Consider the following 18873-nt stretch of genomic DNA (forward strand, 5'->3'; position numbering starts at 1 on the left):
GTTTCTGTTCTTCACATCTGGCGGTTTCATGTTGCATCCTTAACAACTTTCAGTCCCCCAAAACAAAATATGGTCATGAGTGTTTTATTCAAGAAAGAAAATCATTAAATCACGGCAAATATTTACATTTAGGGATGCAATAACGAAACTGTATTGAGAGTGTTCAACGCAAAACTAAACGTCTTGTGTCTGGTCTAGTGTACTATGGATATTCTGACAGATTACGCGCACTCCAGTTAACTACATTAGCATATCGCAGAAAGAGAGGGGGTCTAATTCAAACCTATAAGATTGTTCATGGTTTGGAGGCTATTGTGTAATTTGCAATTTGTTAACCTTAGATCAGTCTGCCAAAACTAGAGGGCATATATGCCTCAAGATTGCCAAAAAGCATTGCAAATCAAATACACGTCTCAACTATTTTTCTTACTGAGCTGTTAAATACATGGAACTCTCTCTTGAGGTTGTTGTCTCTGCAACTTCATCGGATAACCTTCAAGGCAAACTTGGACAACCACTGGAACCTAAATGATGAGGAACTGTATGTTTTTTAGGCATTTGGAGTTATACAGTGTGTCTTTAGTGTACAGTGCTGTCAGTTTATTTGTGTTGTTTTTGAACTTTTCTATCTGTTTTATGCTAAAGTTAGGAGGGTTTAAAAAGGACTTTCCTTTCTTGGAGCCCGTCAAGAATCAATTCTATCTTACAGTAGGTGTGGTCAACTGAGTAGGGGTGGCTTTTCGGAATGAAGGACTCAACTCTGATATAGCTGACCATTTATTCATTCTTAATCATCTACAATCTGTGCGGTGAAATGTTAGACGGACCACGAAAGTTCGTTAATCCCGCTAGCTAATATGATACTAGGCACGGAAGTTATCTTACTTCTATTAAACTATCCCTGCCAAAGATTTGTTACGTCGCCGAAATCACTGCGCCCTACTATTTTTGCCCTATTAGCTTTCTGATTCTACCTAGCTTCCGTTATATCTCCTGTAATGCTCATTTCTGGTTACATTAAAAATGCTCACACGTGAAGAAAAAACTCACAACACAACGAGTCGTTGAAATTCTGTGTATGACACTTAGCTATCAAGCCCAGCGGTTCGACACCGGCGAAATGCAAAGTTTCGTAATATTTCTTTGGTAAGGCCTAGGTACATATTAGGAATGGAAAGGCCACCTAAGCCTACAATGGGATCTCGTCAGTTTTCAAAGCTTTCCACTGGCGAGTATGGCGTGCCCCCAAAACAACAAAATGAAGTAAGTGCATTTACTTGTAAGTTGTAGCTTAACCAGTACTGACAGTATCCCTCTTAGCGAGTATTGCAGTAACTTAGGCTAGAGGGCCTTACATTAACATTGGGACTTTTGCTACAATATCAACTAACACATTGGGCACGTGCGCATCACCCAACTGCATAAGCCATATTGACATTGGATTAGGCATTCGGTAGGTCCAACATGTTCCTGTTTGTAATACACAACTTAAGTGTGTGTCTCGTTATAGTAAAACATTTATATATAGTGCTAAATACAACTCTAAGTCTAGGCCTAAGTGTAAGAGCAAGGATGATAGATAGATAAACTTTATTGCATCCGAAAGGGAAATTACATGCTTGCAGATAAAACAGTAAGATATAAAAACGATACTATACAACAATAAGAGAACAAACAGTAGGACAATAAAAGCATAAGAAATGCTAATAACAAGGAACGGGAACAGATGCGCCGAAGCTCACAGAATGGCAAGGAATAAAAAGTATAAACAAATCACAAACAGCCAGTACTGTGGCTGAGTGGATAGCCGCGGTGGCATTTGAAGCAATGAGGAATAGCAATTGGGAGGTTTTGGGTTCGATACCCGGATCACAGTAAGGTCTGTTTTTCATCAAAGAGCAATCAACGGTTTCCCATCTGAAATGACCTTCTATATTGAAAAGATTCCAAATTTGAGTTAAAATGCTGAATTAGAAGCCACCCAACGTGTAAGTTGTAATCAATGAGCCCTTGCGGGTTTCTCCCACAGTTTTGGTCGCTTAAGCGTCATAAAAATAACTGCTGATTATTATTATTATGATTAAAGCCCTTTACAAAACAGTCACAATTACACCAAGCCTACATAGTGGAGCTATTCACTCTATCATCTGTCCCATAAGGATGGCAATCTTGCTTTTATTCAAGATCATCATTTCAATAGGCATTGCCTTAATTCGCATTTAACCAATTATTGTTTAACAGGGGGTGCTGATTTACCCGATTGTCGGTTCAATAATGTTGAGCTTACATATTTTCCTGATTGTTGGTTAATACAGAGTGCTTATTTACCCTTAAAGGTTAGATATTCCTGATGTAACTCTTATATTGGCGACCAATGGGAGATGACAATCATGGTTTCTGGTCCGGACCCAGACACGTACACCCCCCTTTCATTCCAGACACGCGGAATTATCCAAACTGTTTCCAAAAGAACCGATTCTAGCATACGAAAGGGTCCAAAATCTCAAAGATTTACTTGTTAACTCAAGGTTTCGTACTAACGAAGAATCAGCTGACTCTCAAGGTTCACACGAAGCTCTTTTAGATGCTCTTATAGCTGCACTATGAGTCCATAAAAACTCGTGCACAGAAAATAGATGCATTTTGAGAATGAGACGCCCAGGCCGAATATAAAATATTCAAAGGCTTCTACTGATGAAGCTCCTCCTATAAAGTTTGAGAGCAGAAACCGGTCTAGTTGGTCATAAGAACCTACGCTAGTCTCTCCTACTATTAACAGTACACTCAATTCACCTAATAGGTGCAATTATGTTTCACCATGAGGAGCATGCTACTGTATAAGTTCATGTTCCTCGGGCCCTCCCTTAAAAATACTTCAGGCTCTTGGCGACTATGTTGCGTTAGATAGTGTAAAACCGCCTACACCCCCTTCCATATAAGTGGACATGTGTACCGCACAGGATCGTATAAAAGCGTATTTAAACAAGTACAACAGAGCATAAACTCGTTGATAAAAGGAAATGCTATTGTGCTCGATTAATGGAGATTAAAGTGGCCGAAAGAATTAGTGAGATGTTTGAAACAGCCGTTTCCTACATCGTACTTAGCTCATGATGCTGTGATTACTGTTAATGATATACATCTACTGTAGAAGGAAAGAGGACGCTGGTACAGTGTTTTCCCATATACTGTAATGTTTTAAAAAGGAAACTATTCAATGGTCTTTATACCCCTTTTCTAACATAAAGGTTGTGTTCCATGAAGAAAAAATTCAGCTTAAATTCATTTTTAAACTTTGGGAAGATTTTGAAGAAATGATAAACTTATAAAGGGCGTTTGATGCAGTGCTAGGTGGAAACACATGTTCCTCGTCTGCATCCCCTTTTTTGTTTAGGTTTTTGCCGTCCTTTTTTTTCTGTAAAGTTTTGAGCGAGATCAAGATACATTTTGCTTGGTCTATAACACCTGTCACTACAGTGCTTAGGTTCAAACATTTGACAGTTTAATTTCGCCAATAGCCTAGCCCTTTGTTGGATTTGTATTTCAAGCACAAGAGATTGTGTTTCAAATGGATTTTGAAGCTCAATGATTATTAAAATGCTTACCGTAAAATGCGTATGATGTTCAAACAACACATTTCGTATATTCCAATAAAGATCCGTGACGGAGGATAAACGGAAGTGCGTACGAACTACGATGTTGGTAAAACTGGCAATTTTTAGACAAGTATTATTCTTACTCAGTAAGCCTAACTGATGAAAATTAGAAACTACATGTACATTAAAGATTTAGATGTTGAAAATACCATCTTTTATATTTAGGAGTATACAAAAGATTTAGAACACCCAAACAATCCTCCTTCCCGACCACCTCAGAAAAAAACAAAGTCTTGAAATGTACCATAGGCTTACAGTGCATTGACACAAAAGTTATTTTATAACAGCTAGCTCTACACAGGTTGTTTACATGTGTGTCGCCAGAGGTCAAGTTTTAACCGCGCAGTTCAGTACTGCACCAGACATCATTTGCATATTACACCAAAAGGCGGAATTCCTTTGCCTTGTATCAGATGTAGCTAGCTAGCAACAGGTGCACAGAATAAAATACCCTGGACGGATGGCCGACATGCAATGTTTGTTGGGAGTGATTGACAGTTGCTTGGTTACAGAAAGACGCAGCCTTTTGTTGAGTTGAAACATTGCATTTTTTTAGTCTGAACCATATGGAGTTATGGGCGCGAGGCCTGGTTGATCAATTCCTTAGAATTCAGTTATTGATGCATTGAAAAAGTTAACAACAGACCTCAGCCTGTATCCCAATCATAGATTTGGATATTATTTTTTATTTTCGGTCTCGTTGGTGTAAAATACGGTAAATATGACGTCATTTGTATGATGCATAAGTCGCTACTACGGACAAGGTACGTGATTTAACATGCATCCAAATTTTTTGATTGTACTTTTTAATTGGGAAGGGGGGGGGGGTGAGGGGTTAATGGGTACTTTGCGACCGTCTTAACCAAAACTGAAAATCCGGAAACTTGGCTATTCATGAAACAGAATTTTAACGGGATTTGAGAGGCTGAAAACGGCATTTTGTATAATGTGAAGTTAAAAATCACTGGCCCTACTTTTCCGTTTACAAATCACAGCATTGTAACACTGCTTATGGCTGACGGGGACGTTGAGAAACGGTGAACCCTAAACTCGATGATTGTTGTGTTAACTTATTCCAACACTAATCTGTAGTTGGAAATGCTGAACGAAGATGATTAAGTCTTGGTTTGGTCAGCAGATGTTTTTTCTCTTCACCTTATGGTGCCTTTAATTTGTAAGGTATTGCCAAGAGAAAACAAATCATTCAGGTTGTAAAAGAAGACGCAAGGAATGGAAATATCTTTGTTTCAGGTGATTATGTATCATTAATTGGACTCGGTACTACACCAATTTTAGTGGATTGTAACCATTAATCGACATTGTACTCGGAAAGGTAATTTTTCTTCTGTTCATTTCCACAACAAAAGTTGCAGTTAAAGTACTCAAAATATCTGGCTATAAATAAAAAATATCACTATTTTATATCAAAGTTGGTACAGAACATGCTGCGCTATACAAACAACTTGGGATATGCCGTTTACTCGTTAATTTAGGTATGTCAGTGCAGAAGTCCATCGTGGAATATTTCGATTTAATCCTTTCATGAATGGTCGTTCCGTATCGTGAAAGGTTATTGTCGGGCTACTACACCTGTAGGAATATTACTTTGTAGTTTAATGAATTTTAATCGTCCTATCCTAAATATTGGTACTTTAAGATTTGCTTCGACTAGTGTGTTGTATACTTTGAACACACGTTATATACAAATAACGACTGTTGTAATTCTAAAAGGCCTATTCAACGATTTTGCGCGATTTTGTACGTTGTAAAACTGACAGCAAAAACCGCGAATAATTGTGCGAATATCGTACAAAACTTTTCGTCCGAATTTTTCAACGATTTTTTAAATCGCTCAAAATCGCATAATTTTGAATAACGTCGAATAAAATTGTACAAAATCGCAGAATATCGTTTCTTTGAAATTGTACGATCGTTAAGCGATCACAGTACTGTACCAATATTCCCGCTGCTACTGTTTATCGTATGTGTATACCTTACCACTCCTCGTAATCCCAAACTGTTAACATTCTTGCTGCACAATCTTAGCCCTTGCATCTGTTGCTTGCATTGTACCGAGCAATGGTCAACAAAAAGAGAAAACAGATATGTTTCTTGTGTTTTCAGCTTCAAAAATGGTTTAAGCCTTATCAACCAATCACGAGCATGGAAGGGGTACATTTACACATTATAATTTGGAACAGTCTACATATGGATGGGGGCGAGGGGGGGGGTACAGAATACAGCACAGTACCTGTTGGAGGTTTCAAAACACGTGCTTCGGTACACTAGGAACCAGAAAGCACAATGCATTAAGGTTTTGAGGACTTCATTGCACTAGGCCCAAACCACTATTTTGATGTCCATTTACACTATGGCATGATAAAACCAGGTTCAACTACTGTGCATGGCAATACACACCTCCACAAAAACAATAGGGGTCTTTCACTCCATATGATGCGTCCCTCCACGCCAAGTATGAGAAGTATCTACGAACTCCATCGATAGATCTATATCCTGTAAAAGGGTTTTCATGGTTTGACCTCTAGTAACCTCAAATGATATTTGACCTCACAAGCAACAGGATGCCTGTCCAATATGGCAAATCCACATACCATACATGTATGGAAAGCAGTGTTTGCACAGGCTACCCACCCGAGGCGATACTACCCAGTTCCTAATTTATTAACCGAATCCTATGCAAAGTGTGTTTTTCTTTAGTTTTTTTTTACCAGTTAATAGACTACGGTAGATACTGTTCTGTAGGTGTGCAAAGGTAAAGGAGACAGGTAAGTATCATGGTTCGTAAATACCCAAACCAGTGAGTTTGATGGGGTTTGTCACACTTTTTATGATGAATTGACTCACTGTGTAATATTTTTTGTGTCTTAATCTGGCAGGTACTTCAAGCTCTTGTGAGGCCTCATGTCGAATCTTTCAACTTTGTACTAAAAGAAGGCTTAAATCTTGTTCTGCAAAACCTATCTCCTGTACAATTTGTCCTGGCAAATGGGGAAAAATTATCGGTTGGATTAAAGGTAAGTCATATTTTCACAGAAAAAACTATGAAGTTTTCTTTTCACACTGTAAAGCATTTTATACTAAGCACTAATGTGAGAAAAAAGTCCCCTAAAAAGTTTGCGTCCCGCTTAAAAACGTGCTCCCTGATCGAACAACAATTGCGTCTATTGTATGACCTATGTTTATAAGAATATTTGTAAAGATCCAATCGTATCACTACCCAAACTGTTTGAATGTTCTACCCAATATGTAGGGCAGATGGCCCAGTGCCTTAGCTTTGCTGTTTTACATTGGCGGCCCAGCCCACCCCTTTTTTTTGCCTGCCTGCCCTTTCAACAAATCCCTGCCCTCCCAGCCCCTCGTTCATCCCCACTTGTACTGACCAACTCTGTAGTAGTTCCATGCTTTGACCTTGCAGTGATTCCAACAACCAAATCTTCAAAAATCCCTGTACCTACAGTAGAGTGCTCATATCTCTCGCTAAATTGAACAGTTCAGTTCACTACTGCATACTGTACATAGGCCTGTTTGAACTTCAGAGTTTCAATTACAGATGCTTCCCGCAAAATCATAGATTGTCTCAACTCATAACGTTTTGTGATCGAAACAATGATTCAATGGTTCAAATATTACTTATAGTTTCAGAAACAATTCAAGTGCTTGTTGTGCCAACTGTGCCTAACGTTATGATACTTGAGTAATGAGTGCACACATATGATAGCCCATACTACAAAATTCTACCTCTACACAGGGGAAAGTAAGTTACAAATAGTTGCATACTTTGTGCTCATTAAGCACTACAGATGGAAGAATGTCTGCAAACCTTGGGGGTAAGGGACTATTAGCTAATCAAATCACGGGAAAATTGGAAAAGCATCATTGACTATTTGTAGCATGAAAATCTCTGTAATGAAAATGTTGTTAATCCTCTACCTTGCATTGATTGTTATGATTTATTTGTTTCTGAACAACTTCAATCAACTGTAGTTTTGGAAGAAATTTTGGTTATTCTAGAAGAAGTACAGTATATTCAGAAGAAGTTGTTTTTTTAAAAGAAAGAAACAAAGATATTCATTCAAAACTTTTATTTGTTTTGTTTGCATAGGTGGAGTTGTAAGTCTGTGTACTTGGTTTTTTTTTCTCTAATAAAAAGTTTGCGTCCCCCAGACACAACCAATTTTGGCTAAAACATGATGAAGACATACTTAGCTAACAACAGTGAAGCTTTCATCTGAATTTCACCCTGGAAGGAGTTATTTTACAACACTAAGCAACTCTTTACAGTACCTGTCTCTATCCTACTTATGCACTTAATCTACCTAGCCTACAACAGTTGGTAACATTTTTGTTCTTCCAATTTCATCTCTCTTTACAGGATGCATCTATTGGTAAACCCATCATTAGCAAAGGTAACATTTATGCCATGGACCATAAAGTATACCCATCAGAAGTGAGTATGCTTTTTCTTATGTTTGGAGTTAATGTATGTAGTAGTTCTTCTGTTTCCCCTTGTCAAGAAGCCATTATTGAAATTTTACTAATTGCTTTTGTACCGTATATTGAAGTGTGTGTGCGCGCTACAATATTGGCATTACTTGCCAAGTGTATGATACCTACATGGATGTTGAAACTTAAAATATCATATAGCCTCTGTACATTTGCAATTTCAGAGGCTAGCTGAGTAGCCAACTTATTCTGAGCCTGTCACAGTGCTCACAAGCTCCCTCTCTTTGTAGGTACCTACATGACTATACTCCCTGGTGTGTTGTCCGCCTAAAAAATAACACCATGAACAACCAAAAGTTCTTCCTAATGTTGGGAGCACTCCACGCACACTACAATACTGCATATTTGCAGACAAATGCAGGTCTAGTTTGCTTTGGATTTGTGGGTCTTAAATAGATTATTTATATGTAGGATTCCTTCCAGCTGTGTGAAGAATTAAATGAGCATTGTAGGAATCCAAATTATGTAAATGTTCCTTAGAGAGAAATAATCTCTGTGGGAGAGGGGTTGTCAATTGGATAGAGAGAGGTGTAATAGTTGTAGTTATTAATAGTGTTCGACCGATTGTATGACAATCGGTTTTACCGATTACCGATTAGTTCCTGTGACAATCGGCCGATGCCGATTACCGATTATTTCAAAATTTTCGTGGAACTGGCCTAATGTATGATTTAGTGTTATGCATGATTACCAACTTCTAGGCCAATACAATCAAAGATGTAAATGAACGACTTAACTTTTCACAGTAAAGATAAATGGAGCAAGTAAAGAACACTGTAATACATACATAGGGCGATGTACGATTATAACGAGGAGTCGCAATATTGCAATCCCGCCACAACACAGTACTGTACAGACTACAGAAGGGGAAAAATAGTAGCCATTGGCTACGAAATGAAAAACGAATAAGTTAGGGACAGCTTTTACAACTGCTATCAAAACCATTATCAGTGTTGCAACTCCAACGTAAATAAAGTAAAAAGTATATCGCACGTAAATAAAATATTCTTTATTTCGTTAGCTGATATCGAAATATATTATCTGATATGAAAAATAATGTGTAAGCCTAAGAGTAAGTTGGCCTGATGTTTCGATCCTAGCAGGATCGAAAGATCACGCCAACTTACCTATACACATATTCTTACACAGGCTCTTTAGTGGATAAGCATTTTGCTTACAGTTTTATTTTATTATGAAAAATAAAACAATCCCGAACGTTTGCTTCAAGTTTTCAATGATTACCATCTGCGCGGTAAAACTTTCAATCGAACGAACGTTGTTTCAAACGATCATAGACAGTAAGTCAATGGCGCTTCTCCATTGACTTAACTACATGTGGGAGAAATCACACACTAAAGTCCCATTGACTTTGTCGCGGCATGTCACTGGAAATCAGACTTGCTTTTAGTCGGTTGCGGTAAGCAGTTTAGTTACTGTTAGCACGTATGGTACATGCGACATGGGACAAACAGTTGCTTGGGGTTTTTCGCAAAAATATGCGTAAGAATGTTCGCCTAATCACAAAATACTGTAATGCAGTAGAACTACTGAGGACTGTCGCCAAACGTTTTAAGAATTTTTAGGAGTATTTGGAGCCTTGATTTCATCATTTTATGCCATTTGTAAAATCTTGGGCGCATTTTCAAACTTAAAAGTTCTGAAGCTCAACCGTTCTACAGCCAGACTAGCCTAATGTACGTAGAACTCACAATGAACAAAGCCTAATGTTATTGTTTTCACTTTCCAGTTTTCACCTACGGTGACACGGCCAAAGTGGTTCTAAGGTATATTGACTTGGTGTTTATATTTAGTATAGACAATTAATCTTTCTTATCAATCTTTTAACATGATGACAGGTGGTTTTGTTAGATGCAACAATCGAAGTAAAAAATACGTCGACCCCCTAAGCTTATCGTGGGTATACTGTGTGTTGTTACGCGGGTATACTGCATGATATTAACTGCCAAAACTGGATAGTGTATCGAACAGCATTTGTACAAACTCGCGCGAGGGACTTACGATACCGTTACACGGTAGATTAGCGAACCTTCCCCGGCTATGAATAGCATTGAATCGTATGATCAAAAATTTTCTCCTGCTGTGGTTGTGGTGTATCAAAAGCGCAGAAAAATACAATCCTTTATGTGGAACGTAATAATCGGTTCCAACTACTCGGTAGCGCAATGGATTTTGCCGATGCCGATGCCGATTATTTACCGATTGTCTGATAATCGGCCCGATGCCGATTGTCTAACCGATTATCGGTCGAACACTACGTTGTTCCAACTATAAATCTGTGTGGTCTTTCAGGGCATATCATATTGACATATTAGATAGTGTTTACTTGATGGTAATGAGTAGTATGAGAACAGAATTTTCAGTATTTGTACTAAGCTTATAACCATGTAGATTTCAGATTTACTCAACCACAATATGACAAGTGGTCCATGTGATTGACTGTTGTTACCTAATTCTACAGTTAATGCCAAAACAAAATCTGTCCCAGTCTTGTGTGCAATTAGGCTAAGCATACTGTAGCAAATGCACTGAAAGTGTTATAGGACAAGGCCAGGTGAAAAGTATTGAACCCTCTCAAGTTATGAAGCATATCTAGTAAAAGTAATGCAATAAGTTCTTTGATAGGGATTCTGAAAGTCTTTGTCTCAGTTTGTCTCATGTCAATAATCGCCAAAGTTAAAATATGTACACATTCTGTGAAGGTAAAAGTATTTTGAAACACTGTAGAAAGCAAAGTATAATCCTGTTCATGCAGTTTAGATTGAGCAATTTAGTATGTGATGTTTACAGGGAAATGCAAACATTCAAAGTAAAGCATATTTAAGCTATGTCATCATTAATGCATAAGTGTTTTTGTTTAGCCATTGGCATATCAAATCTATGCCGTGCATGGAGTACAGTATGTTTGTCCACCAATTGATTCAGAACAGTAGTACTTTTAGTGAATGTCACTGTCAAATTCAATAGAGTTAATAATCTGATTATGCAATATAACTCCAAATTTGAAGCTTGCTTTCTTTATTTCATGTGCATTATTATTTATGATACATCACAACATGAAATCCAGTTGTTCATAAACAGGAGTGTCGTTGAAAAAGTATATTTCGGAAGTGTAATGTAAGGTACTGTAGCATAGTGCTTTGCTATTATGTACATTTTACATTGTGTTTGGCTAAATCTGCAATTTTTTTGTCAATATTCAGTCCAGAGTTTTGGGTACCCAGTACCGGACTGGGTAATGATAACGGGTACCCGCCTACCCGGTTCTGATTTTTTTTTTGGGGCTACCCGACTCGGGCCTAGTGTTGTTTCTGTCTGACTTTATGTTACTGTGCCAAAGTCTTTCAGTGTTATTGTTTTTAGATCTAGATACACATATACCTTCTGCATTTCTTTTCATAACACAGTGTCGTCAGAGTGGGAAGACATACAGGGCCCCTCTTACTGCTAGAGTGCACTGGAGTAGTAGCTCTGGAGAGTGTGGCACTTGGGAGGGAATCCTTGGTGAAATCCCAATCATGGTGAAGGTAAGTATTAGAGCAGTTCTTTGAGACAACTGAAAGTAAATTCCATGTACAGACAAGTGAAAAGAGGGCACTTTATCAAGTTGACATAGTTTAGTGTTCTTTTAATCTTCTCTAAATCATAACTTTAGGAAAGCTGTAAATATTTAAAATACAAACTGAATTACAGGTTAAGAAAAAATGATAACTGAAAGAAATGCTCAAACCCCAAAATCATAAACAATAGGAACGTGGTTGTGATGTCACAGATTCACTTTGTGTCCATAGATACCAAAGCTATAGGTGTTGCAAAAAGACTTCAAAGCACCTCAGAGAAGATTCCAAATTCCTTACACTGAATAAAATATATTATTTTCAATCCACTCTTTATGCTGAACGTTGACTAATACCCAGATTAGGAGTAAATGTCTATAAGTAAAGGTGAGTACCCATCTCAATACTCTTCATGTGGTTAATTATGCTTTGCTGCCCTGGATAACACTCCATTATAAATAACAATACTGTATTTAGTGACATTACATTTTAGGTGAATGGCCAAGTATTGTTTCACTGCAATGGGTTGGAATGGGTTTGTGGAAACAGTACCCAGCGATAGAGGCCCTGAAATAATTTGTGGCAGTCTGCACGAAGTGAATACTTGACATCACATGCACAGCCAGGTTCATACTGTTACTGTATTTCAAATATCATTTTCTCTCAACTTGCAAACCAGATGTGTATTCATTTTTGAAGTGTTTTTTTTCCTATGATTAATATGTCAAACCTCTGAACTATTCATTTAAATGTTCTTTAATATTATTGGATAACATGTATGACCATGGAAATACATGCATGGATTACAGTTAAATCATGGTTCTTCTTAAGAACTATTAACTGGAAAGTGAGTGAAGACTTGTACACATCAAGTGGGTGTTATAGCTTCTTTTATCAATTTTGTGTGTCTGTAGCTGTGCCAAGTTAGCTCATTGCCTCATTTTGCAAGACTAGATTTCATAAGATTGTTCACATTCATCCATAGCTATTACGTAAATACCATTGTTCATTGCCCTGTTGATATATTCTGTTATAAATACTATATTTGCCTTATGTAGAGCCTACATTGCAACCTTCATCAGCTGAGCCCTATACAGTTGATTCAGAAGAAGGAAGAGGCAGAGGAGATGGGAGGTTACTTTATCATCAATGGTATCGAGAAATGTATCAGAATGCTAGTAACGCCAAGAAGAAATTATGTGAGCAACATCTTATATTACCTTCATATTAAAAGGAATGAAATTTTACAATAACAATGTTTTTATGTATGTCCTGTCTATTCTGGAAAATCAATTTAAAATTTAAAATCACAGAGAAAATCCACACTATTTGGAGGAGGTCATAAAGGAGTCAGGGAAGCTTGTGTCATTGCTATGAAGTATGAATGCAAGAAACTGCCCCATTTGTTGCTGAATTTGTAGAGTGTTTGACAGAAAATGGACAAAAGCAACAAAACATTGCCAGTAATGACAGAAAGTAATCTCAAAGTTCAACACCTGTACTAGTTACCTGGCCTCAACAAATACGAGCGACTCAAGAGCTAGTCAAACAATATGCCTTTACTACAGAACCATTCCTAACTAACCTAATATTTGAGCTGTGTGGAATGCAATAATCATAGTTATCACACTCATTTCCTTGTGTTTATGATTGCAGTTACTGCAATCATTACACTAAACTGTTATCTGAGAGTACATTGCACTCAAGCTGTAACCATAGTTAATGCCGTTCATTTAGTTACAAAGAAATTTAATAAAATAGAAAATGACAAAATCATATCGAAAAAATTTAAAACCTGGAATTGTCAACCCTAAACAAGGATTAATAACTTGTTTGTCCTTTAAATCGATAGGAAAAAATAAATGGCTTTTGTCTTTATTCAGTCAACATCTTAGTTTTGTAGCCTAAATTCATGTTAGAGACAAATTATGAGGCATTTTTGCCTTTTTGTGGTCAATGAAATATCTAAGCTTACATGTCATCCCATCTAAGGTTACATTTAAATCTCAATCACATTCTTGCAGTAACTACCTTTATACATGGATGAAGAGATAAAGGATGTTGTGCCTCTGAATTTTAGAGAGCTATTTGAACACTTCACTGAACAATTATGTCACAGTCTGTGCTATGTGATACCACTAGCTTCCTAGTGACTGATGGATTCTCTGTTCTCTGTTTGTTTGCTTTAAGGTAGTTTATCTTGCCACTTTGCCCTTAAGTGATTTTGTAGTATTTATAATCTCTTTTTAAATTATGCTCTGTGCATGAAAATGTCTGTTATCACACAAGCCTTGAATGACTTCCACCTACCATACCTTGCAATAACTGTCTTAACTGCTCCACATCAAAGTACAAGCTCATCAGTAGTAATCAGTTTTGTGGCATTGCTGCTCTAGTAGAACACACATTTCAAATTGTAAACACTGAGAACATTAATACTTGTACTGGCACAATTGTACTTAAAATAATGGAACTGTTAGCCCCATTTTGCATCTTTTACCTTTTACCCAAAGCCCTTTTACCCAAGTAAAGAATTCTCCGTCAAAAAAAAAGAAAGTCTCTGAATATAGGCCTGATGAAGAGAAACATTTCACCTAACGTTCCCTCACTGCTCTGAAACTGTTATGTACTGTACTGATGATTCTTATATGCCTCAATGAGGTTTATATTATTTGCTATTGAAATTGAAAAGTGAAATAGCAACATGTACAATAAGTAGGATCAGTTAAAAAAGTCCAAGAACTTTTTCAGTAAATTCAGTTAATGTCCTGGAAAGTCATGGGAAGTCAGGGAATTTTGAACAAACCCTGAATCAGTTCATAATTGTCTTGGATATTCAATTAACATATTGCAGACAGTTGTCTTTATCTCTAATAATGATGGTTAAACTAATATTATCTGTATGGTGAAGAAGATTCTTAATGATTAGACTGACGTCTGTTCCATTTAGATTCAACAACATGTACTCTGTATTTGTGATTGTTTATGTCTCTTAAATTGAAAGTGAAATATTCTGCTGAAACAGTCTAAACCATGAAATACAAAAGTTTTTTAATTTTGTGCTGTTTGGATTTAGTTAAGTGGATCCATCATAACCTCAGTGCATGGAAGGTTCACAGTTGTTACAGAAATTATTTTAGTATAAAGTTCTATAACATCCTCTATGGGAATTAATTCCTTTAGCAGTTGCTAAATATTAGTTTGTGGTCAGGCCCAGATGCTCATCCTAAGTATTGAAATAATTCACAGTTTTGGTTACATTTCAGATGTACTGAAGGGTGAATCATTGTAAAATAATGGTGGCTTAGTACAGCAATTTTCTAGCAATACCTTAATGGATGACATTTCATGCTCTTGATATCACTGTTGGTTACAGGACTGTGGATAAATTGCATTAACACTGTCATGTATTGTTTAAACTGTACATGTTATCATTGCTCAACAATTCAGTTATACTATTGATTCATATTAAAAATAATAAAATAATATTTACTTAAGGAGAGAGATAGTTACAAGCTTATAAATACTCCAAACTAATCAACATTCAATGATCACCCCTCTTGTGTTTCCTGTTTTCTGCAAACTGCCACTTGTTTAGATCACTGATCTGGAACGCATGAAATTGCCCTATTTTCCAATTGAGGTGCTTTCCAGAAGTCCTCGCTTAAACCATTATAATACTCATCTTTATTGCTCACTTAAAACTCTTGCTTAACGACAACCCTATTGTATGTTTGAAACCTGTTATTTACCTTTTCATAGCCCACAGCTGTTCTAAGAGATAAATGGAAGTCAAGAGGGAAGTTCTACACAGAGTTTGGAGTGACAATGAACTGTGTCAGTAAAGATCAATCTAGATCTGTAAGTTTTCATGGCCAAAGTCCTTTGCTTGGTTCATTTAAAACAATATTTGTTGAGTAGTCTGTAATCCCATCATAACATTGTAACTTTATTCGTTTATAATTCAATATGTTTTACAATCTTTTATATATAAGAATAATTGACAAAAACTTTTGCATTTCCTTTCTGTATTTTTGTATTAACTTTGTAAGGTAAGATGCATTACTAAGTTGTCAACAAGAAAGTTTCATACTACAAGTCAAGACAATAATTTCAGTATGATCCAATTTAGTAGGTCCCCAGCTCACCTAAATCAATTGAGATTTGCTTCAGGACAGTTTAAATAACCTTGGTGGAGAATGACAATTATTCTCCTACATGTTTAAATGTGTTGACAACATGTTCTTGCTCTGTCATTCATCTTACTCCCTGTATAGTTTGAGTGTATATATAAATGAAATTGTAATGAGTTTGAAAATCCAGAACAGTGAAAAAACTTCCAGTTCTGGATTTTACAACTCACTACATTTTCCTTTTGTCGTTTATTTCCATTTCATTTAACGGAGTCTGTTCAAAGGATCTCTTTTAAGATCCGGCTTTCAGGAATCACAAATTATTTTGAAATGGTTTAACCATCATGTTTGATCTCTAGAGTAAGGCAAAATAAGTCACTAAAACAGAATTAGCATTGTTCAATACAGATGGCAAATGCGTACAGTGGAATTACGACCTTCCTTACTGGTTTCTAACCTTCGGACATACAATCAGTGTCCACCGCCTAGTTGGTTTTGGTGTCCGCATATAAAGCGGAAGGCCCGAGTTTGAATCCAGGTGGAGGCTATGTATTCGTATATGGTAACCTATAGCATGTTGTAACTGTTTGAATGACAAGCAGCTTCTGTTTATTTGACAGACACTTATCCTTCATTACCTCAGCAATGGTACAGCAGTCTTGAGTTTCATTCATCGAAAAGAGATCTTCTTTATTCCAATAATGATAGTTTTAAAGGTTGGTACAATTCCATTTAAAAAGATGTGAAATTTTGGTGATGAGTTATATTGTGGTATTCTATTATAAGATATTTCACCAAGCTATTGCAATGTGGAATATTTCCCCATCAGTTGCACATCTTTTTCCCTTTTATTTCATGTTTGTACAGCAGTTTCAAGCTTTTGTATTGTAGCACTGCAACATGTCAATTATTTGTGTAGCTTTTTAGATTATCTTTGCATAGTATTTGGCTAAATGATATCATATACTGTACCTTGTTTTGTCTATTGTTGCTGTTGAGAGTGCTGATATCATCATGCTTGATTGATGTGAATTTCTTCAATTAGGATCACTTCTGTACTTCAACAACATGCCTTTCTGCTGGAGGAGAGGGGCATAAAGCAATTACAAGTTCCACCTGGAATATAAGATTCTCCATCATTGTGGTTCAATTTTCAATCAGTTAAGGTTCTTATTTAGTCCACCAAGTACTACCTAGAACAAGAACTTATTCAAATTTTGCAAAATGACCACACCAAACATTACATAAACATTGGGTACATACAGTACCATTTTGGATTTAACCATTAAAATGTCTCAAATTAAGACCATATGGCTATCTGGAACATATAGCTCTTTTAGTTAAAGGAGACACAAACCCATCTATCATTAATGGTCTATGTGGTAGAGATAACTGTCATGAACAGCTCCCCCAAAAAGCTAAGAAAAATCTGATTCATTTGGCCAATATCACAGATTTAGTGTTTCTTCACAGACAAGACTGAAGACTTGATCCAGTCTTAATTTGACATCATTGAGCCATGTGTTTCAATTACTTTGTTTAGTACAATATTTATTGTCTATATATGCTGAATCTATAATATTGAACCACTTAATATGATCTAATAATGTCTTTGATTCAGGGTCAACCTGTTTACATTCTATCGTGAAAAGATAAAGTGTAAGTAAAAGGTTTCAGATCTGAGCAGCACTATGACATCACAGATTAAAAAAAATAACAGCTACTTGACACAAGATTTAAACTAGGATATATCATAAACAGAACAAGATATTTCTTAGCTTTTGGGAGAATTTTTCACAAAGATCTCATTCATATAAACCAAAGATGATGGTTGGGTTTGTGTCCTCTTCTAAGACTGAAGGTAATATTATTATGTCCTGGTACTGCATTACTTGATCAGAATGATGATGTGATGTTACAACCAAACACTTAATATCATAAGTTAATAATACTAATAGTGCTATTTGTTTCATTTGTAGTCTCTATTTGATGCCAATGATGAGCAGATGTATGCAGACCTGATTAGAGGTAGAGAAGAGGACACATATTTTGTTGGGTAAGAGAAAGTGTAAGACCATTTAACAGAACTTGTGGGTAAGAGACAGTGTAAGACCATTTAACAGAACTTCTGGATAAGAGACAGTGTAAGACCATTTAACAGAACTTCTGGATAAGAGAAAGTGTAAGACTATATAAAAGAACTTCTGGGTAAGGGACAGTGTAAGACCATTTAACAGAACTTGTGGGTAAGAGACAGTGTAAGACCATTTAACAGAACTTCTGGGTAAGAGACAGTGTAAGACCATTTAACAGAACTTCTGGGTAAGGGACAGTGTAAGACCATTTAACAGAACTTGTGGGTAAGAGACAGTGTAAGACCATTTAACAGAACTTGTGGGTAAGAGACAGTGTAAGACCATTTAACAGAACTTCTGGGTAAGAGACAGTGTAAGACCATTTAACAGAACTTCTGGATAAGAGACAGTGTAAGACCATTTAACAGAACTTCTGGGTAAGAGACAGTGTAAGACCATATAACAGAACTTCTGGGTAAGAGACAGTGTAAGACCATTTAACAGAACTTCTGGATAAGAGACAGTGTAAGACCATATAACAGAACTTCTGGGTAAGAGACAGTGTAAGACCATATAACAGAACTTCTGGATAAGAGAAAGTGTAAGACCATTTAACAGAACTTCTGGGTAAGAGACAGTGTAAGACCATTTAACAGAACTTCTGGGTAAGAGACAGTGTAAGACCATTTAACAGAACTTCTGGGTAAGAGACAGTGTAAGACCATATAACAGAACTTCTGGGTAAGAGACAGTGTAAGACCATTTAACAGAACTTCTGGATAAGAGAAAGTGTAAGACCATATAACAGAACTTGTGGGTAAGAGACAGTGTAAGACCATATAACAGAACTTGTGGGTAAGAGACAGTGTAAGACCATATAACAGAACTTGTGGGTAAGAGACAGTGTAAG

General features: G+C 36.7%; 1 protein-coding gene across 2 annotated transcripts in view; it reads left to right on the forward strand.

Moving 5' to 3' along the window:
* Positions 1 to 954: 954 nt before the first annotated feature.
* LOC139958677 (DNA-directed RNA polymerase I subunit RPA2-like) overlaps positions 955 to 18873 on the forward strand; it is a 42283-nt gene continuing 24364 nt past the window's right edge. The window contains exons 1-8 of one of the 2 annotated variants that reach the window (XM_071955941.1): positions 955 to 1263; positions 6554 to 6691; positions 8050 to 8124; positions 11606 to 11725; positions 12814 to 12954; positions 15518 to 15616; positions 16509 to 16604; positions 17868 to 17944. In XM_071955941.1, the coding sequence (XP_071812042.1) occupies positions 1171 to 1263; positions 6554 to 6691; positions 8050 to 8124; positions 11606 to 11725; positions 12814 to 12954; positions 15518 to 15616; positions 16509 to 16604; positions 17868 to 17944 (839 nt within the window). In that variant the 5' untranslated portion in view covers positions 955 to 1170. Of the gene's footprint in view, positions 1264 to 6553; positions 6692 to 8049; positions 8125 to 9954; positions 9965 to 11605; positions 11726 to 12813; positions 12955 to 15517; positions 15617 to 16508; positions 16605 to 17867; positions 17945 to 18873 lie in introns of those variants that run through there. The other variant, XM_071955942.1, reaches the window with a different exon arrangement.

The sequence above is a fragment of the Apostichopus japonicus genome, chromosome 18 (genome assembly GCF_037975245.1).
Source record: "Apostichopus japonicus isolate 1M-3 chromosome 18, ASM3797524v1, whole genome shotgun sequence".
Classification (NCBI taxonomy): Eukaryota; Metazoa; Echinodermata; class Holothuroidea; order Aspidochirotida; family Stichopodidae; genus Apostichopus; species Apostichopus japonicus.